The sequence below is a fragment of the Procambarus clarkii genome, chromosome 49 (genome assembly GCF_040958095.1).
Source record: "Procambarus clarkii isolate CNS0578487 chromosome 49, FALCON_Pclarkii_2.0, whole genome shotgun sequence".
NCBI lineage: Eukaryota > Metazoa > Arthropoda > Malacostraca > Decapoda > Cambaridae > Procambarus > Procambarus clarkii.
Window position 1 is genome coordinate 7,203,006 of NC_091198.1, and position 21,271 is coordinate 7,224,276.

At 44.5% G+C, this 21,271-nt stretch overlaps 1 protein-coding gene across 1 annotated transcript in view; it reads left to right on the plus strand.

The window, feature by feature from the left end:
- The window catches only part of LOC123763274 (leucine-rich repeat-containing protein 49), a 55,919-nt gene that overhangs the window by 8,148 nt on the left and 26,500 nt on the right, over positions 1–21,271 (plus strand). The window contains exons 4-5 of the mRNA XM_045750389.2: positions 5,978–6,184; positions 18,034–18,133. Coding sequence (XP_045606345.1) covers positions 5,978–6,184; positions 18,034–18,133 — 307 coding nt within the window. The remainder of the gene's footprint in view (positions 1–5,977; positions 6,185–18,033; positions 18,134–21,271) is intronic.

Here is a 21,271-nt window from a genome sequence, read left to right on the forward strand (position 1 = left end):
TCTCAACTATCCGAATAGCAGTTGTCAACTGTGATGCATATCTGACAGCTGTGATGGACAGCTGTGAGGCCTGACTGGCACACACGCACTGGTTCCTGCCCCCGTGTTTCAATACCTGTATAATCATAGATTTTTCCTAGTGGCATATTCTGGGAGAATTAATTAATTGTTCCTATATTCATCTACTTCAGTATATTTCTATAGGATATATATTTTGGGAAAGCCTGTTATCTGTTGAACAAATTCAACAGATAACGTGTTCTATTATCAGTTACCCTTCTCCGCCTCGTCCTCCGTTGATGTGCATACAGTGAGAGTTTATGTGGCTGGGAATAAAAGGCGTTTGCTGTAGTATAGAATATATCAACTATAGTCTTCTTTTAACAGCTGTTTGTTTCTTGTTTGTAGCCATTTCTTCTATTCATGTAAAACATGTGCACTGTGTACATGTATAAAACAGGACGAGGAGGACAGTTGGGAGACGAGTAGAGAACAGGAGGAGAAGTGCAGTAAGGAGACGAGTAGAGAACAGATATAATGACGAGAGTAGTAAGGGGGGAGGAAAAGACACAGGGAAGGGGAGTGATAGGAAGCAGTAGGGGAGCAAGAAGGCACATGTGAAGCAGTAACTGGGTTAGAGAGTCTTATAGGAGGCCAGGGCGAGGTAAGCGAGTCTGGAAAGCTCCTGGAAACCTCCTGGAAGCCTTGTTTTATTTAAACCAAAAATGGCAAGCCAAATTATACATCGCGAAATTGTTTACCAGATCCAATGGAAAAGAATTGGCTAATTCAGTGAAAATGTTGAAGTAATTTAAAGGAGGATATGATATAATTACTGGTATGGCGTAGTTGATTCAAGTTGATGTTTCAAGTAATTTAGTGGAACGTTTACAGTAACTCTGGGGGGAATTGTTGAGTTAATTACCGCCGCCTCCATATCTAGCCCAGGAATTCCTTACACAAAATAAATGGTTTGGCTAATTCACAGGAGTAATTAAGCTGATTGAGGGCAGTTGTTAAAGTAATTGAGGAGAAAATTACAGTGTATATTAGAATGACAGTAGAGACTTTGGGAGGTCGGTGTTGAAGCTCAGGTCAGTTGAGGTCACCGAGAAGCTCAGGTCAGCGGAGGTCACCGACCCTCCATTAAAATGCTCACTTTAAATTCTCACGAAGAATTAATTAGTATTAGTATATAAAGACAAGTGGAAGGGAAGGGACAGATAAGGAAGCTGGACATAGCACCAAAAGGAGAAATAAAACGATAGTATCGAAAAGCTAAACCCTCAGACTCGTTTCCGGAAGGTCTCGATCCCAGACGTGTCGTCTCGGGTATCCCTGAAATTGTTTGCCCCAGTAAGTGGGCCCCCAGGGTAGGGCTGTCTAAGGCAGTGACAGTCCCAACGTTCTCGTCTCAAGGTCAAGCGCTGCGAGGTTGTAAAGTTGCATTATTTGAGTAGTGTCTGACGGTGGTGTGAGTGGTGGTGTTGACACCGGGTGTGTCACCCCTGGAGAGTGTCACCCGGTGACTGGTGGTGTTGACACCGTCAGTGTCACCTCTGGAGAGTGTCACCCGGTGACTGGTGGTGTTGACACCGTCAGTGTCACCTCTGGAGAGTGTCACCCGGTGAGTGGTGGAGGGACAGACCCGACGGTCGATGCCTGGAGGATGTTCTGTGATGCACAAGTTTCTGGGTCAGCCTGAGTTGCCACTTTACTCTTTAAGTCTCATAGTCGTGGCTGCAGTCGTTTTGCCGCAGTTTCCCCTGTAAAGTTCCCAGCACCGCACTCGCTACCAACTGTGGCTTTCGTAATTATAACTTTTATGTAAAACATTTGCCGTTTTTTTTCTTTAAGTAAAAGAAAACACTGCAAAACAAATAGGCTTTCATATGCTTGTCTGAAATTGCTTTGCATGTATATATGAATATAATTATACACTCAAATTCAAAACATTTGTGTTAAATGTCACCTCAGTATATTTGAGGAATGTCTACGCATGTTTATACATCTCTATAGATGTCTATACATGTTTACACAGTAATCCAGATTTACCGATGTCTACACCACATATAATTTAAATATTTATGAAAATACCAGAGTGTTGGTGGTGGTGGTGTAGTGGTGTGGTGGTGGTGGTGGTGTGGCGGGTGGTAGTTGTGATGGTGGTAGTGGTGGTGGGTCCCGGGTCGGAAGTGACAGCATGGGTCACAGAGGTGAGCAGGAGGAAGTGCGTGTCTCTTGCCAATTATACCAAGTCTGTGTGCGTTTGTTCTTTGTGTGTGCACGCGAGTGTGTGCACTCGCCTAGCTATGTTAAGCTGGACTCCCGCTCCTAATCCCGTCTCGTAGATTCTGACTGACTGGTGAAGGAAGTCGTTGTCGTATCTACTTTTAAATTTGTCTCTCTGCTTCGTTGTTTTCCACTAGTTATATTAACAAGTTATTTCTAATATATCTGAATTATGTATATATTGATTTCCATGTATGCTTTCTAGTCTGGAAGTTTTTCATGTAAGTAATGTCCTTAAGCACTTTTATTAACACCCATTAGTATTTTCTAAGTCATAATCATGTCCCTTCTTATCCTGCGTTTTTTGATGGTTCAGAGATAGTGACTTTGTGCTTGGATAAGGGGGGGGGGGAACCCATGTTGTACAGCATACTGAAGTATTGGTCTTACTGGTGGACCACTTGATGAATGTCTCCTTTATAATCAAAGACTAATACACGGCATACACTCAAGTATGTATGCCGTACGTATACACATCATTGTATTGTAATACCGTAGCCAGAGATGCACATTAAGAGTTGAATTTTCGTGAAAAATAATTTTCTCTAAGATTTTAGCTTGTGGATTGATTGACATATTTAATGAACAAACGTTCTTTTTTTGTCTTTGGTTTTAATTAATCATGTAGTTAGAATCAGCTAGAAACATCCGTCGTAGTGATAACCGTCTCATGTACAAAATATTCCCTATAAAATTGTCATAAAAATTACGAAATTCCACTTGTGGGTGAAGTAACTGAGCGTGACGCTCCACGCGGGTGAGTGGATAGTGTATGGCAGACCTGGAGCTCTCTTGCTCATGTCTCCAACACCACGGAGGAGGAGGAGGAGGCTGTACCCGTCACCGGCACCCCTCCAACACCGGGAGACCATCACCACGGAGGAGGAGGAGGCTGTACCCATCACCGGCACCGCTGCCCCTCCAACACCGGGAGGCTCCTGGCTGACCCACTTCCCCACTAGTCGCCTCGTCACGCCACCCCTAACGTTGTCTGCCAGCTGGCAACGTGACGCTGAGGGATCACTGTCATCTCTTGATAAGGTCCCGGCGTGGCGGGTCGCCTGGCATGACTGTGCTCGCTCACAGCGGCACGGCATTACTCTAATTTGTTCGTTTAAAATATTAGTATTAAAACCACAGCAGCGGCATCAATAAAATGAGAGAGATTACATGAAAGATGACGTGTCAGCGACGAGACGAGAGACTAGTGGCCTACATGATACACATATTTACTCTGATTCTCCCCCCCCCCCCCCCGGTCACGCACACTCGCAGGCACGCACACACACACACACACACACACACACACACACACACACAATTTTCTGTATTGGTGTCGACTAGATAGACTGCAAGCCTGGAGTTTACCTGTGGTCAGCTTGGTGATCAAGTGTTGACAGAGGCATCGTGTGTGACTTCTAAACTAAGGTGCCATGACTGGAAATATTTACACATCAAACTTTTAAGTCATCAACATTGTATTGTAATGGGCTTCGTTGTCAATTCCATTCTTTTCCTCAATTATGTAAAACCATGACAGTTATATTTAATCAGCTTTAAATGGCGTCTTCAGAAGTCAAAGTTTTCTTAATTTTTTTTAATGTAGAGATTATCTTGAGATGATTTCGGGACTTTTTTTTTTTTTAGTGTCCCCGCGGCCCGGTCCTCGACCAGGCCTCCACCCCCAGGAAGCAGCCCGTGACAGCTGACTAACACCCAGGTACCTATTTTACTGCTAGGTAACAGGGGTATAGGGTGAAAGAAACTCTGCCCATTGTTTCTCGCCGGCGCCTGGGATCGAACCCAAGACCACAGGATCACAAGTCCCGCGTGCTGTCCGCTCGGCCGACCGGCTCCCCCTAGATGTTAGGGGTCCTGCGCAATTGAATGCAGAGTCTTCGTTGTTTTCAAATAGTTTGTCTCTAATTTTAAACCATCATTGTTCGTTACGTTTTTGCACTGTTTCAATAATTTTTATACCATTTATTCGTTTTAAATACTTGTATTAAATAACTTCTAAATATTTGTTTTATAAAGTTTCATTCAGTCTGAATAAACTGAGCTGCCGTTTACCTTCAGCAAAACTGTTCATGTTGATAATGTGATGAGCGAGTCTTGCTGGCCGCGTGCCATAGGCGCTCACATTCATCACAGCCTTGATGATCAAGTGTTTCCTATAGGAAGTAGTTCATATGCTCTTGTGGACCTTGGCTCCTTGTTAAATCAACTCGGTATCTTTTTGAAGGATTGGGGTTAATTTCTCCTGTCGATCCAGTCTGCTCTAGACTAGTCCTCTAGTCTCCGGGACTAGTCTTGTGTTAGACCTATGAATTTTCTTAGCCTGTCCTGAGTTTGTTCCGAGATGATCTCACGTTAGAAAATGCCCTTCTTCTAGTTCCTGAGTCCTAATATATTATTTACCTGTTATTTGGACGCCACTGAAAATATGCTGTTAGTGTCTGTGATATGCTTGGAGTTCTGCTTACTCTTAGGTCAATTTTCTTCTGACACAGGGGAGACACTGCCCCTTCACTGTGTATTATTCCTCGAGTCGTCTTTCTCCTGTTCCTATACTTATTGTCCAGTATTATCTTAGGTTTGAAATATAAACGCCATTTGTTAGCCCAGTTCGGCTGATTGTGCAAATCTTCTTACAGCATTGTAAAAGTAAAACTCTAATCTTTTTCATGTTGCATCAGTCGCAAACATCAGTACGAAGGCGTCTTTCTTTATCTCATTTTCAACCCAACTTGGAATACTGCCCCTGTGTCGGGGGAGGAAAGCACGTCCCCGTGCGTGTTCCGGGGACCTGGGGGGGGGGGGGGAGGCCACAATCCTGACTGACCAAGCTGTACAAAAATTAATTACGTGGCTGGAGGAAGGACGAATATTTTTTGTTGTAGAAATGTAACTCAGACTTTGCGGTGCTATTTTAATATGCTTGACGTTTTCTGTGTTTTTGGTCTGTACCTCATAACCAAAAGTAATTAATATCTTATGCAATATAAGGTAATAAACGATGCAAGTGATGCTGTTGGATTAACTTGAGAGTTCAAGCTGAAAGTCTCCATTGTTTCTTTTGATGGTTGTATGACACCCTGGTAACAGTTATCCGTCCAGTGAAAAAAATATAACTTTAAATTATCGTGAACTTGTCTCAGTGTGCCATATTTATATATTTACAACTTACGATTTACCGGGGGCAAAAGTCGGTCAATTGTAAAATAGATGAGTGTGTTCTGAGCGGGAGTAGTTGTGTTTAACTAGTAGAGGATGAATGCATTTTCTTCCTTACTCTGGTGAATGAATCTGAAAGCAGGAGAGGAACGTGAACGGCAACGCTAGAAGTGCTTGATGGTAAAGTCTAGATGAAATCAGTTCATCATATTTATGTCGATAACAATTGACGGGAAACATAGTAGAGGGAAGTACTGGTCTTCATGTTTTCCTGTGGCATATTTACACTATTTCTAACTTTCCCTCCACATATTTCCCTTCCAACTGATGACTTCCGTCACAATACAAACTTAAAATGGTGGTAACAATCATGGTAATTGTTGTTTTGTTGTTTTGGGATGCAGTATTATATTATTATTTATTCAGTGTATAATAGGGAAAGGTAATATTTTGCAGTGTAGACATGTGTGATAGGTTTGAGTAAAAGGAAGTGTTGTGTGGTCCCCAGGCGTGGTCTGACCTCGTGGCCGGTGGTGGGAAGTGGAGAGGAGCCGGTGCGTCTCTTGTCTCTCCAGCACAACCTGCTCACCCGCGTCGACCCGCCCTCGCCCTCGCCCTCCCTCCTCCTCCTCGACCTCTACCACAACCACCTCCACAACCTGCACGGACTCCACGCCTTCCCCAACCTCAGGGTCCTCATGCTCGCCAAGAACCGGTAAGGATGTTTCTTGAAGTAACTTCATGGTATGTGCAAATTGTAAACGATATAGCCTTAAAATAAGTTTTTTTTTAGGACTAATCTATATAAATATAACCGACAAAGTCTGTACGTTGTGCATTCGAACACCATTCAATGGAATTCAATCGATGTTTACATGGCTTTCCCACTTTTCGTAGGTGGCCATCTATATATACAAGTGTCTGGATGAGGCTAGGTGCTAGCCTCATCCAACTTTGCATGGTGAAAGGACTGGGTTAAGGGAGGGACATTGGCTGGTTAGGGTAGGTCATATTGGTCAAGATGGGGCCAGTACTGACCCCCCACTTAATCGGTGAACGATGGCTGGCCGAATCCCTAGATTTATTCACTCGAAAACGATGAAATGAAGGAGAGGGAGAAAGGTGGAGAGGGGGATATGGGAAGACAGGGGGGGATATAGAAACACGGATGAGAAAGGGGGATATTGAGAGAGCACGAATGAGGAAGGAATGAGACACGAGAACAGCCGGGTGCCACCTTCCCAGTATATGGGACTCAACACAGTGAGAACATCTCGATAGTTAGGTATTCCAGGTTATGACCGGACGTGGCCAGGATACCAAGAGAAGGATGGCGGTGTGCTTCCTGGATCATTTGAGGATATTGTTTTACATGGGCGGCGATATCATTGCTGGAAATGTGAATAAACCCCAAGATTGATCTTTGTGCTGGTGGTTATCATGAATATGGGTGTACGAGGCAATGCCAATATCTGTCCAGATTTTGGACAGATATTTAATAAACTAGGACCCGATCATGTGTGTCATTTATATATAGAAGATAAGTTGGCAATGAACAGTTAACCTGGGTAACTGAATCAGCTGCTGGATAGACAAAAATAGAAAATAACACAATAAAATCCCAATGGCGTGATGTATCAATGAAAATCATTTTGAGACAGTGGAGTGAATAAAATCCTGGTTGGGCTCCAGTCTGGGCCCTCCAGAACCTCTCGGTGAATTCAGTAGATTTCCGGGTTGGTCGACTTTAGCCCATCGTGGCAGAGTCCGTTAAGGCAGGCGTCTGGGGATCACCAGAACGATGGTTCAAGTCACCCCATTGCCTCAAAATGATTTTCATCGAACATTATTGACAATTGGGAAAAATTATATGATTATTTTGAGACGTATTCTCGAGGCGAGATTTATTTATCACGGGCAAGGGAAGGAGTGATTAGCAAGTTTGTCGAAGGTGTTTTTATATTAAGGTTTAAACAAGTGTGTGTGTTGGTGTCTTGGGAGAGAGAGAGAGAGAGAGAGAGAGAGAGAGAGAGAGAGAGAGAGAGAGAGAGAGAGAGAGAGAGAGAGAGAGAGAGAGAGAGAGTGACTAACACTGCCATTATCGGCTTACTGAGATATGCAAGGCGTCTCAACCTCCGAGAAAAAACAGCTTGAGAGTCTGAGATGGTGTAAAATGTTGTTGAGCCACACGCTAACCCCCAGCGATACACCCCCGGTACACCCCCGGAAAACCCCCGGAACACCTATTGGCCGCAGGGCAGTCCCGAGCGGTATACCACTGGTACACCACCCGAACACCTACGATACAGCTAATTGCCACACGCCAGCCACCAGGTACACCCCACTGGTGTGTGTGTGTGTGTGTGTGTGTGTGTGTGTGTGTGTGTGTGTGTGTGTGTGTGTGTGTGTGTGTGTGTGTGTGTGTGTGTGTGTGTGTACCGGTACACCCCACAGGTGTGTGAGTGTGAGTGTACCGGTAAACCCCACAGGTGTGTGAGTGTACCGGCCCACTACACACTTGAGAAGTTAAGCCCCCTCACCAGAATACAATCCCCTAGTGAGGCCAGAGCGGCATAATCCCGCACAATAAATCAACAGCTGCAGTTTTTGTTGTACACTAAACGGTTTTTAGCTCTAAATTTTGTCTTGTGCTTCACTCCAGAAGCCAAAACCCGAGAGTGAGCTGAAGACGCCAGCATCACCATCATCATCATTTCCAGGGCACGGATAATGTACTGTTCCAGATGTGGCTGGACCACGTCTATGTGTCCTTGTTTGGTGTACGTGTCCTTGTTTGGTTTACGTGTCCTTGTTTGGTTTACGTGTCCTTGTTTGGTTTACGTGTCCTTGTTTGGTGTACGTGTCCTTGTTTGTAGTTTGTCTCATTGGGTATCCGGGCTTGTTAGGCATCGTTAGTAATTGTTTAGTTAGTGGCTAATTCTGCACACACCGTTAACTTAGACAATATTTATATGTATACAAATGGTAATATGTGTGTGTGTGAGTGTGTGTTTACATATATATATATATATATATATATATATATATATATATATATATATATATATATATATATATATATATATATATATATATATATATATAATGTTAAAAACGAAATATATTTTAAATTGACTTCTGCGTTGAAAAATTATGCTAATGACAGAATCAATATTTAGTGGAGTTGGAGTTTGTCCTGCAATAGTAAACATTCTTGTCTTGTTGTCATATGTTGAATTTGTTGATCTGTTTTCTTAGGTGAAAATGTAAGGAAATCTTAGTTTTTTCTGATAAATCTTATTTATAAAAAAACAAAGAATTTATAACAAATTTTTTTAGAAATTCTTGGTTACTATAAATATGTTTGCACTCTTATAATTTTTAAATCTCGGTATAATTAAATTGAGACTTTAAACATTATTTGTAATGATATTGATAATATAAATATCATCAGTATTTATTATATTAATAGTAAAGTAGTAATGTTAGTAAGATACGTCAAATTCCATTAGTTATCGTCATGTTTATAAAACTATTGGAAAGCTAAACTGGGATGATTGTGATGACTATGTGTTCTATACATTTCATGCCTGACTTATATTAAGTTTTGGAGAAAAATCAATATATAGCTTTCAGAGAGTATGAAGGTAAGTGGCTAGTGTGGCATTTCTGTGCTGTCAGTCTTGTGAACAGTCAGTACATAGTGACGGTAGTGGAGGCACTCGAGGTGAAGGAACAGTCTGTACAAAGTGACGGTAGTGGAGGCACTCGAGGTGAAGGTCCAGTCTGTACATAGTGACGGTAGTGGAGGCACTCGAGGTGAAGGAACAGTCTGTACAAAGTGACGGTAGTGGAGGCACTCGAGGTGAAGGAACAGTCTGTACATAGTAATATCGAGGGTGACCCTACAGCACGATACATCAGTGGTCGTGCTGGTGTCAAGGGTGACCCTACAGCACGCTACATCAGTGGTCGTGCTGGTGTCAAGGGTGACCCTACAGCACGGTACATCAGTGGTCGTGCTGGTGTCAAGGGTGACCCTACAGCACGGTACATCAGTGGTCGTGCTGGTGTCAAGGGTGACCCTACAGCACGGTACATCAGTGGTCGTGCTGGTGTCAAGGGCGACCCTACAGCACGGTACATCAGTGGTCGTGCTGGTGTCAAGGGCGACCCTACAGCACGGTACATCAGTAGTCGTGCTGGTGTCAAGGGTGACCCTACAGCACGGTACATCAGTGGTCGTGCTGGTGTCAAGGGTGACCCTACAGCACGGTACATCAGTGGTCGTGCTGGTGTCAAGGGCGACCCTACAGCACGGTACATCAGTAGTCGTGCTGGTGTCAAGGGTGACCCTACAGCACGGTACATCAGTGGTCGTGCTGGTGTCAAGGGTGACCCTACAGCACGGTACATCAGTAGTCGTGCTGGTGTCAAGGGTGACCCTACAGCACGGTACATCAGTGGTCGTGCGGGTCGTGGGTAAGGCTACATCACGCTGACTCCCCCAAGCTGTGGGAGTCCCCAGCATTGTCCTGTAACTCACACCAAGCTTACGTGTAGTCACACTGATATCGCTATTGCATGCAAAGCCTTAATTACTCCCTGACGTTTATAGAGAAAAATAAAGACTGAACAAGCGCTCTTAGTGAAGTAATTGAACTTTAAAACACGAAGTCAGTTACGGTCACGGGAAGGTAACTCTACGGAGTTGTACAGCCACATTTAACTTAACCTGTCTCTCCCCTCAAGTGACCACGCAAGGATGTGCGCCCCCTTGGCCGTGGCGCAGAAAAGACGAACCTGCGTTAATGAAGCGAGAGTCTGTAAGCTGTAGACTGACTATCAATGACGGTGTGTAAAGTTTAATAAAGAAAACTTGGGTTTACTTAAAAGTGGTTGTAATTTTCCAGTCACTTTAAAGTCAACAATAACAATAAACAAACACAACCTCTGCACCAACAACATAAAAAAAACAAATTCATTACTATAGTCTCTTCTTATCTATCACATTTTACAATGGATGAGAAGTTTGTTCTTCAGGCAGTTGAAAACTTCTTTTGCAAGACCGACGACGAAAACCTCATAGTAACAATTATGAATAACTTACTCGGTACACAGAATAAAGATTTTAAAATATCTTTGATGTAAATTTCATCTCATATAAACATGACTCATAATGATGACACAGACATTGCAGCCAAATTATCATGCAACAAGGATAAAGTAGACTAATGTATCCCTGTGACGGATATTAACACACTATTGTTCCAGACAGTCAGGTTTGATAGGACTGAAATCACTGACTCCCTGAAAGCCTGAAAGTACCACTGTAAAAAGTTATGATTTGTTTACATCTGACACCTGTGACGCCTGTGTATATGGGCAGCACCGAACGTGAGCAAGGCAGTACAACACAATGGTTGCCAGGATCAGGTTCAGCTGCCTTTCCCTGTGGCAGGTGGCTTCTAGGGACGAAGTTCCCCATCTCGAGCACTGCATGCGTCAACTCTGTGAGCAAGCAACCCGTCCTCAAACCAAGTTCATTCCATCCAGCGGTCGACTCCAAAGACGCATTCATCAATTTTAACATCCTGTTCATTCAAAATAGAAATTTTCTTAAATATAAATTAATAGTATTATATATTAGCATATTATGCATATTTTGGTATTGGTTAAGTTAGGTTAGGTATTTAGGTTCTGTTGGCGATTATTTGTATTTGTAATACGTGGGTGAAGCATTTACAGCGTTGTTGTTTGAACAAAATTGGTAAGCGAAGCATTTGTTTCGGAAGTGTTCGGACGTCATCAGTTGTGAGTCGTGTGTAAACCGTTTTTTATTTATAAACAGAGGGGTTTGGCGGGTGGATGGAATGAACTTTGGCCTTTGTTTATAAGGACGGGCTGGAGCAAGAACTGGGTGGGTCATGATCTTTCGTACTACATTATTGAGTGTCCAGTCATTAGACCTCAGACCCGCCAGTATGAAGTACAGGAAGCTTTGTAATTTATTCTTTCTCGTGTTCTTGAGAACATCCTCCTATTCCATGCAAAGTTTGCAAGTGCAGGCTACTGATCACATGCCCCTGTGTAATTAACCATCTTGCGAGATCGGAATTTCTTGGCTTTACATAACAAGCTCTAGACATACTGTGTAACCCTTCATATGGCATAGTGGAGCAGCACAAATGCAGATGTATTATGACAATACAAAATAAAGGGGACTAGTTATTAATTAGGTACAGTAATTCCTAAGACATTTAAGTAACACAACTTTCTAGTCGGTGTTGGGAGTTCAAACGAAATACCTTTCTAAGTGGTGTTTGAGACTGCCGTTTGTCACAACCAGAAACGACCTATCCTAACAATAGGATTTTTATTCGAGATGGCTAATCACACGGCACAGTACTTTCAGCCTGGGATAAACACACGGCACAGTACTTTCAGCCTGGGATAAACACACGGCACAGTACTTTCAGCCTGGGATAAACACACGGCACAGTACTTTCAGCCTGGGATAAACACACGGCACAGTACTTTCAGCCTGGGATAAACACACGGCACAGTACTTTCAGCCTGGGATAAACACCCGGCACAGTACTTTCAGCCTGGGATAAACACACGGCACAGTACTTTCAGCCTGGGATAAACACCCGGCACAGTACTTTCAGCCTGGGATAAACACCCGGCACAGTATTTAACAGTGTAGTGTTGCTACAGTGTAAACAGTTTTTCTTGTGTAAAAACTGGCTCATCCCGCGAGGCCGGACCCAACTCTCATGAGGCAAAAAATAGAAGCAATTAAGCTGGCAACACAACAATCACCACAAATATAAACGAAGCAATATGAAAAATATGAAAGGTGCAATAAAGTGGGATTTAGTATTGTGGGAGAGTACACACGCAATCGGTGTCCTAAATTTTGCGTCGAGAATTATCAAATGCATCACTCGTGAGCGTTTATCTTAGATTTTGTGTGTTATCGACTCATATTTAGTGTTGACTCACTTATCCAGTGACACATAAATTATTATTTTTTGCATATCGACTCTGAGATGCTTGCTTGGGCTAAACAAAGCAATTAGATATAAATATTATTAAACCTTTCCACAAGTTTATCTAGAGCAGGAATCGGACAGTTACACATATATATGAAGACGATTCTTTCAGTGTGTGGGTGACGAATTCTGGATGGTGTATTCATCTAGTTGTATTGTGATGTATACACCTAGGGGTGTATGTCTATCCGGATGTTATGGTAAATGTTTTGCGGACAATCGACTTGAGAATGGTCCAGGACGGACCGAAACGTCGTCGTCCCTTCACCTTCTAGTGTGTGTGGTCTGGTCAACTGTTTTGCGGGTTCTTTAAAATATTTTTGTTTTATTTTATCTAGGGCAGAATAATTTACATTTGTTGTATAGTTTTTGTATAAAAGTTGTGTTTGTGGGAAAGCTTTGATCTGTTGTTGAGCCAGACCCCAGAGGGGCTTGTCGCGCACGAATGGTATGGAATTTGTGACTGTGGGGAGGACCCGCACGCTCGGCCCCCCTCGGTATCTGGGCCCAACAACTTGAGAACCGTTCACTTAAAGACGCGTAAAGAAAAGACGGGTTTAAGCGAAAGACATATATCCTGATATTCTCTTGTGATAGGCTCACTTTATTCTCCTCAAGGTGGAACACTTTGCACAATTATACAATTATATCCAAGAAGCTAAAGAAACAATGTTTATAGTATTGATCGGAACAAGGAGGATTTCCGTGACCAGCCAAGAAACTCGGTCATGAACTATAATAAAAAGACTAATTGCGCATTAATTTTTATTTATTTTTAGATGAGTGATGAAGTTAATGTTAAGACAGGATGAAGGTTTGTTTGTCCTTCACTACCCTGTACAATGGTACGCCCACTCCCACCCTGGCTTCCCTGTACAATGGTACACCCACACCCACCCTGGCTTCCCTGTACAATGGTACACCCACACCCACCCTGGCTTCCCTGTACAATGGTACACCCACACCCACCCTGGCTTCCCTGTACAATGGTACACCCACTCCCACCCTGGCTTCCCTGTACAATGGTACACCCACACCCACCCTGGCTTCCCTGTACAATGGTACACCCACACCCACCCTGGCTTCCCTGTACAATGGTACACCCACACCCACCCTGGCTTCCCTGTACAATGCTACACTCACTCCCACCCTGGCTTCCCTGTACAATGCTACACTCACTCCCACCCTGGCTTCCCTGTAAAATAATACAGCCACTCTGGCTTTCTGTATGGAGGTACAAGGACATATATGAGCAAATATACTCTGCCATACTTTGTGTATGTTGAGATGCAACCATTTTCTTGCTTATATACGATATTTAATTTTGACAATTGTTATGCCGTGTAAGAGTTAAAGATGTGAGTGTGAGGTGTGCCTTACGATAGCTGTATACGTCACCACGTAGCTGTGGGCCAGGCCTTGGCAGCCTGGAATGGGGGTTAAGTGAATGCTCTCGCTCTTGTGTAGCGGGTGTCAGGCGAGCGTCCACTTGGGCTCTCTCATGTAGCGGGTGTCAGGCGAGCGTCTACTTGGGCTCTCTCATGTAGCGTGTGTCAGGCGAGCGTCCACTTGGGCTCTCTCATGTAGCGGGTGTCAGGCGAGCGTCCACTTGGGCTCTCTCATGTAGCGGGTGTCAGGCGAGCGTCCACTTGGGCTCTCTCATGTAGCGGGTGTCAGGCGAGCGTCCACTTGGGCTCTCTCATGTAGCGGGTATCAGGCGAGCGTCCACTTGGGCTCTCTCATGTAGCGGGTGTCAGGCGAGCGTCCACTTGGGCTCTCTCATGTAGCGGGTGTCAGGCGAGCGTCCACTTGGGCTCTCTCATGTAGCGGGTGTCAGGCGAGCGTCCACTTGGGCTCTCTCATGTAGCGGGTGTCAGGCGAGCGTCCACTTGGGCTCTCTCATGTAGCGGGTGTCAGGCGAGCGTCCACTTGGGCTCTCTCATGTAGCGGGTGTCAGGCGAGCGTCCACTTGGGCTCTCTCATGTAGCGGGTGTCAGGCGAGCGTCCACTTGGGCTCTCTCATGTAGCGGGTGTCAGGCGAGCGTCCACTTGGGCTCTCTCATGTAGCGGGTGTCTGGCGAGCGCCTAATCATAGTCTCGTCCAGATGGTGTCTGGTATACGTCCATTCGTCCTCTCGTCCAGCGTGTGTGTGGCGTGCTCACTGACCGTTCCTTACCTCAGCCCTCAAATCATGTCTGGTTCGTATATGTAAGTTCTGGCCGTCGAGACGGTCTTCATTCCGTCCTTACGGGTGACGTTCAACTTACAACATCAAAGTCTTTGAACATGTTCCGCCTGCAGCAGTCGGCACAGAGTGCGCACGGGCTCAAAATTTTATTATACCATCATTCGTACTTATTAGTGTGACTCGGTGGCTCATTACGAATACAATTAATTCGTACTTGTTTGAATTTTGCTTCATATTTCCACATACTTAAATGCTCACGAATACTGAATATAAATACTTGACATCTTAAACAGAGAACTTGACCTGAAACTATTGACTGTTAAGTGTGTGGAGGCAGTCATGTAATTTATCTATATCAATTATTTCATTAATTTCTTGGTGACTGTTGAACTAAGTGTAAGTATGATATAGTTGCCAGCACTTGAGTGTCTTTTGTAACTGTTCTTGTTTAACTTTCTTTCCTTACTTATGGCGTATGTTGCTTGGCGTTCCTCGTCCAGTGCTACTGACCCCACATCAGTTCGACTGGTTCCTTCCACAACTAGATGTTGGTGTCGGAAGATCTGGTGTCGGAAGATCTGGTGTCGGAAGATCTGGTGTCGGAAGATCTGGTGTCGGAAGATCTGGTGTCGGAAGATCTGGTGTCGGAAGATCTGGTGTCGGAAGATCTGGTGTCGGAAGATCTGGTGTCGGAAGATCTGGTGTCGGAAGATCTGGTGTCGGAAGATCTGGTGTCGGAAGATCTGGTGTCGGAAGATCTGGTGTCGGAAGATCTGGTGTCGGAAGATCTGGTGTCGGAAGATCTGGTGTCGGAAGATCGGGTGTCGGAAGATCGGGTGACGGAAAATGTTCGGCTTGACTCCTTCAACGTGAAACCCGAATAATGCCAAGACAATGTATAAATAATTACAGTTAGTAAATTATTTAACAAATTGGGTAAAATTAGCGAACTTGAAAAAACCGTGCGATCAAGATTCAGAAAATGTTGTTCTTGAAATTTCTTAATGTTAGTCGTATGATATGAAATGATTGTTGAGACTGCGATTATATTTCGCTTAAAATTAATTAGAATAAGAGACGCATATTCGGTGCATAATCCGGTAAAGGCCTGATCCTCGCTGCCTGAGCCAGTAATCCCCTAATATTGAGGTCCAGGTCAGACACACCAACCTCTCGGGTTTCACTGGAGAATTATATATATTGCTATTTAAATGTAAATGGGTTTGAAGGCGAGGTGGTTAAAGTTTTAAAGAAACTGCATAACGTTGTAGAGTAACCGGTTGTGTAAGCCAATTGAAGGTCAGAAGTGTTTAGTATACTTAATGTAATGTTGTGTTTAGGGGCAACGGTTCTATAATGAGAGGGGACACGGGTGCTCGGTGGTTGTTTGGTCTGGGGACAAGCACAGAGGTGTTAAACACGCAGTAGATGTTGAGCAGTTTAGTAACAGAGGAGGTGACTTGAGAATGGTCCAGGACGGACCGAAACGTCGTCGTCCCTTCACTTTCTAGTGTGTGGTCTGGTCAACATATTTCAGCCACGTTATTGTGACTCGTCGCCTACAGCAGAAGAGGCCATGTGTGGAAACTGGAGACTCTGATGAGGTACAGGGATGTGAGGAAACATTTGCTTGGCATAAGTGTAATCGGTTAATTGACTGATCTGGAAAGGGGGAGGTAGCGTTACATTCTGTGTTACGTTTCGAATAATAGAAAACGTAAACTTTGTGTGTATTACAGTCCATGTTTTGTACGTTGACCAAATAGCTGCTATAAGTACTATCATTTTATTAAGATGGAGTTATATATTAGATTTATTGAGTAAATTGCATCTATTAATGAATCTTGTATATTATAAGATTAAAGTGGAACTGTAAGAGTTTATAGAGAATGGATAAGTTAATAATTTATAATGACAACTTGTGAAGCTTCTTTATAAGCTGTCTTACATGGGACTGACCGTCCCTGGAGGTAGTGAACCTTGTTCCTGCCACCCTGTCGGCCAGGCACCCTGCCACCCAGGCAACCTGTCACCCAGTCGACAAGACACCCTGTCACCCAGACACTAAGATGCCAGACACAACGGTCGCCCCACGCTGTGATTAATGATACGTGTAACTATATCAACAGAAGGTGAACATGCTACAAGGGCGAGTGTTGAGCTCGTTACTAACAAGGTATATGAGTAGTGTGTGTGTGTGTGTCACTGTCGAGTTAAGGCTCCCTCCCCAGAGAACACATTAGTCACAATCATCCACACAATACCTCCTGAATCATCTGCATACATGTTATCATTTTTCCAGGACGCGCCCAATGTTATCTTGCACTCTTCCACGTGACGGTACACTTGCAACAGCATCCCGCGTGCGTGCGTTTGTCTGGACCTTTAAAATAGTCAGTGTAGACGTGGTCTCTACACTACACGAGGGTCTCCGTGTCTCACCCGAGCAACGCCGGGTACCTGAGCTAGATTCAGGCAGTGTTGTACGTGTCCACACATGTGTGCTACTAACACGTTCACTCGTGCAGTTATTCTCAGTTGTTTGTAATGTTTTACCCAGAGTCAAATACGTTCTTCTCTCCGAGGCCTCAGCAGGTATTGGGGTGTTTGCATTGTTGTGAGTTGATGTCATTCGTGTGTTTAGGTTTTTTCATATGTTGTATTTTAATTAAAGAAAAATTTCTCCTACCTATCTACTTAAGGTGATCGGTCGTAAGGGTTGGGCACAGTCCCTTCATTCCAGCCTGATATACCAGCTCTCGTTGCCCTTATATCCATGCTAAATGTTATTTGGTCATACTAGCCTCACTTTAATCTTGTATATACAGTCATACTGGGTGCAGGTGAGTGTGAGTGGGTGTGGGGGTTGGCAGACCTTGAGGTGGAGAGCAAGGCTGTGATCAGGCGAGGGAAGGACACCCTTCACCCTGCTGACCCCACCAGGCACCCTTCACCCTGCTGACCCCACCAGGCACCCTTCACCCTGCTGACCCCACCAGGCACCCTTCACCCTGCTGACCCCACCAGGCACCCTTCACCCTGCAGACCCCACCAGGCACCCTTCACCCTGCAGACCCCACCAGGCACCCCTCACCCTGCTGACCCCACCAGGCACCCCTCACCCTGCTGGCCCCACCAGGCACCCCTCACCCTGCTGGCCCCACCAGGCACCCCTCACCCTGCTGGGCCCACCAGGCACCCTTCACCCTGCTGGCCCCACCAGGCACCCCTCACCCTGCTGGGCCCACCAGGCACGCTTCACCCTGCTGGCCCCACCAGGCACCCCTCACCCTGCTGACCTCAGCTTCCATCCGCAGGTTGTCTCGACTGGACGGTCTGGAGCAGCTGAGCAGGTTGGAAGTGCTGGACCTGCACGGCAACCAGCTCCACCACCTCCAGGGCCTGGCGCACCTCAAGGTAACCTCCTATTGTTGCTGTTTTAGATTTAGCTGCTTAGCACGAAATGTCCAAGTAGCACGGGCTATGGTGAGCCCGTAATGAAGGTATGCACCAACACATTCATATACCGTGCGTTCATCTCGCCTCGCCCAACACAGTCAGAATTACGCAATCTTTACACCGCAGATATAGCTGGTGCAGGCGATGAGGCACAATAACGTGGCTGAAGTATGTTGACCAGACCACACACTAGAAGGTGAAGGGACCACGACGTTTCGGTCCGTCCTGGATCATTCTCAAGTCGAAACGTCGTCGTCCCTTCACCTTCTAGTGTGTGGTCTGGTCAACAGATATAACTGGTGTCTATTTGTCTCCTGTAAAAGGTGATTCAATGTTAAATTGCTTATGACATATAATTCACTGTTCCTGTTTTCAAGCTGTGAAATAGTTCTTCGGTATCGATTGTGATGTAATCGTCGGCTTTTGGTGTTCCGTGTGATGGTCTCGTCTGCACTCTTCTCCACGTCAGCTGCTGACTGTCTGACATGTGTGCTCAACCCGGTCTCCTCAGTAGTACATCACATTTTGACGTATCGTATAATTTTCCCCTAAGGCCAAAGATCACATTCAGTCCAAAAAAATCTACCACTTACGGGCTATTCATTAGATTAGACATATATATGAAGGAGTGTGGGTGGATATAAATAGGAACTGCCTCGTATGGGTCAATATGCCATCTGTAGTTATCTTGGTTCTTATATTCTTATGTTCATGCCCGTCCCACCTCATGGGTGGCTTGATCTTTATCAATCAATCATTTACTCCCTAAGGGCAAAAATTGATGTACTGAAATGATAGCGGCACGCGATATTGACGTAATGTCCATCTTCTGTTCGTGAGTCCTTGGGTAGGTTAGGTTTGGATAATTTAGTACAACAGTTTGGTGACGTTTGGAACGCTCGGAAGAATGGGCAGGTATAGCAGCGTTTTGCTGGCCCTTGTTCGCTCACACACACCGCTTGTCTCAATACATCTACTAAATTAATAATTCAGGGAGTCACTGTGATCACATTCATGTCGTCATAAGTCTGTGAACCTAACCTTCGCCTACCCAGGCCACGTCAGCATCGCATGCTGCCTTCACCTGCCCAGGTCACGCCTGCATCTCCCACAACGCGTGCTAACACAGCCAGCTAATTGTAATAAGAACTTATTGCAATTTGCCTTGAAGCAAAATGGTTATGTGATGCAGAAGAGGTTATCTGGTGGTTAAAATAGGTTATCGTTAACTTGATTTAGGTCTTGGGAGTGTTTAAGTGGTGGAGGCGGGGCGAGGTCACGAGAGGGTGACCTTGCAACATCTGGGTTATTAGTGAAGAGAAACATTAAAGTGCTGTACGGTTTCTGTGGTCCCAAATTCTCGCAACAAAAAATTACCTGCCAATTCCTCTCCATTGAAGTAGTTGCATGTTGCGAAATGACGAATTGCAGCTCAGTGCATGTTAATGAAGAGGGCCGCTATGAAACCATTTTTTATGAGAAACACGAAGACTCGTGGTCCTAACAGTATTTAATTTTTCGTTCACTCGAGTTCTGGAAATATTTATGTATGCAAAGAATTAATCGTGTCTTAGGATCCGTCTTTGTCACCACTATGGGCTCCTAATTATTGTTTTCATTGTCAAGTGATCACTTCCTTAGTACAGAGAGCGAGAGGCAGGTTTCTTGACAGACAGTGATAGACCCAGAGTTGTAAATGACGCAGCAATCGATTAGTGACCTTGGCCGCACTTAATGGTGGAACGTCCTCGAGTGAGGCAAAACTCCCCCAAACTAGAGTTCGATAAAACAAGAAAAGTGTGAAACGACGATAAGTAGACTCGATAGCAGAACATCCAGACATAAAAGCCAGTATTCTTTGACTTTGCCGAGGAATGGCAAAGCCATTCAGTCTTTTAAGGAGTTCAGTCCCATTGAAGCCGCACAAGGGGACTGAACCCGCGACTGAACTCCTTAGCCACAATCACGACCGACTGATCTACGATGGGCTAAAAGTATCTCACCCAGAAGTACTGACATATATATTCACAGTTCCCATTTTATTGCTGGCTGGCTGTCCCTTCCCGGTAGTGCATACTGATGAGCACCACCATGCAATGGCAATGGTGAAAGCTCATTTGTCTTTGGAAACAGCGTGATTAATACCATATTTGATCCCCACATATTTGGGCACGTGACAGAGGCCACATCACTGGTCTACACATATGGAAAGATTCTTCTAAATCTGCTCTTTGTTAATTCGAAATGTCGCTAGTCAGATTTTTTTATTGTATATCTTTTTGTGGTATAATCGGCGATGGTCCGAGCACATAGTCTTCCCTCGTATCCCTTCATACTGGTGTATAGTCATACTGGTGTATAGTCATGCTGGTGTGTAGTCATGCTGGTGTGTAGTCATGCTGGTGTATAGTCATACTGGTGTATAGTCATACTGGTGTATAGTCATACTGGTGTATAGTCATACTGGTGTATAGTCATGCTGGTGTATAGTCATGCTGGTGTATAGTCATGCTGGTGTATAGTCATGCTGGTGTATAGTCATGCTGGTGTATAGTCATGCTGGTGTATAGTCATGCTGGTGTATAGTCATGCTGGTGTGTAGTCATGCTGGTGTGTAGTCATACTGGTGTATAGTCATGCTGGTGTATAGTCATACTGGTGTATAGTCATGCTGGTGTATAGTCATGCTGGTGTATAGTCATGCTGGTGTATAGTCATGCTGGTGTATAGTCATGCTGGTGTATAGTCATACTGGTGTATAGTCATGCTGGTGTATAGTCATGCTGGTGTATAGTCATGCTGGTGTATAGTCATACTGGTGTATAGTCATACTGGTGTATAGTCATACTGGTGTATAGTCATACTGGTGTATAGTCATACTGGTGTATAGTCATACTGGTGTATAGTCATGCTGGTGTATAGTCATACTGGTGTATAGTCATGCTGGTGTATAGTCATACTGGTGTATAGTCATGCTGGTGTATAGTCATGCTGGTGTATAGTCATGCTGGTGTATAGTCATACTGGTGTATAGTCATGCTGGTGTATAGTCATGCTGGTGTATAGTCATACTGGTGTATAGTCATGCTGGTGTAT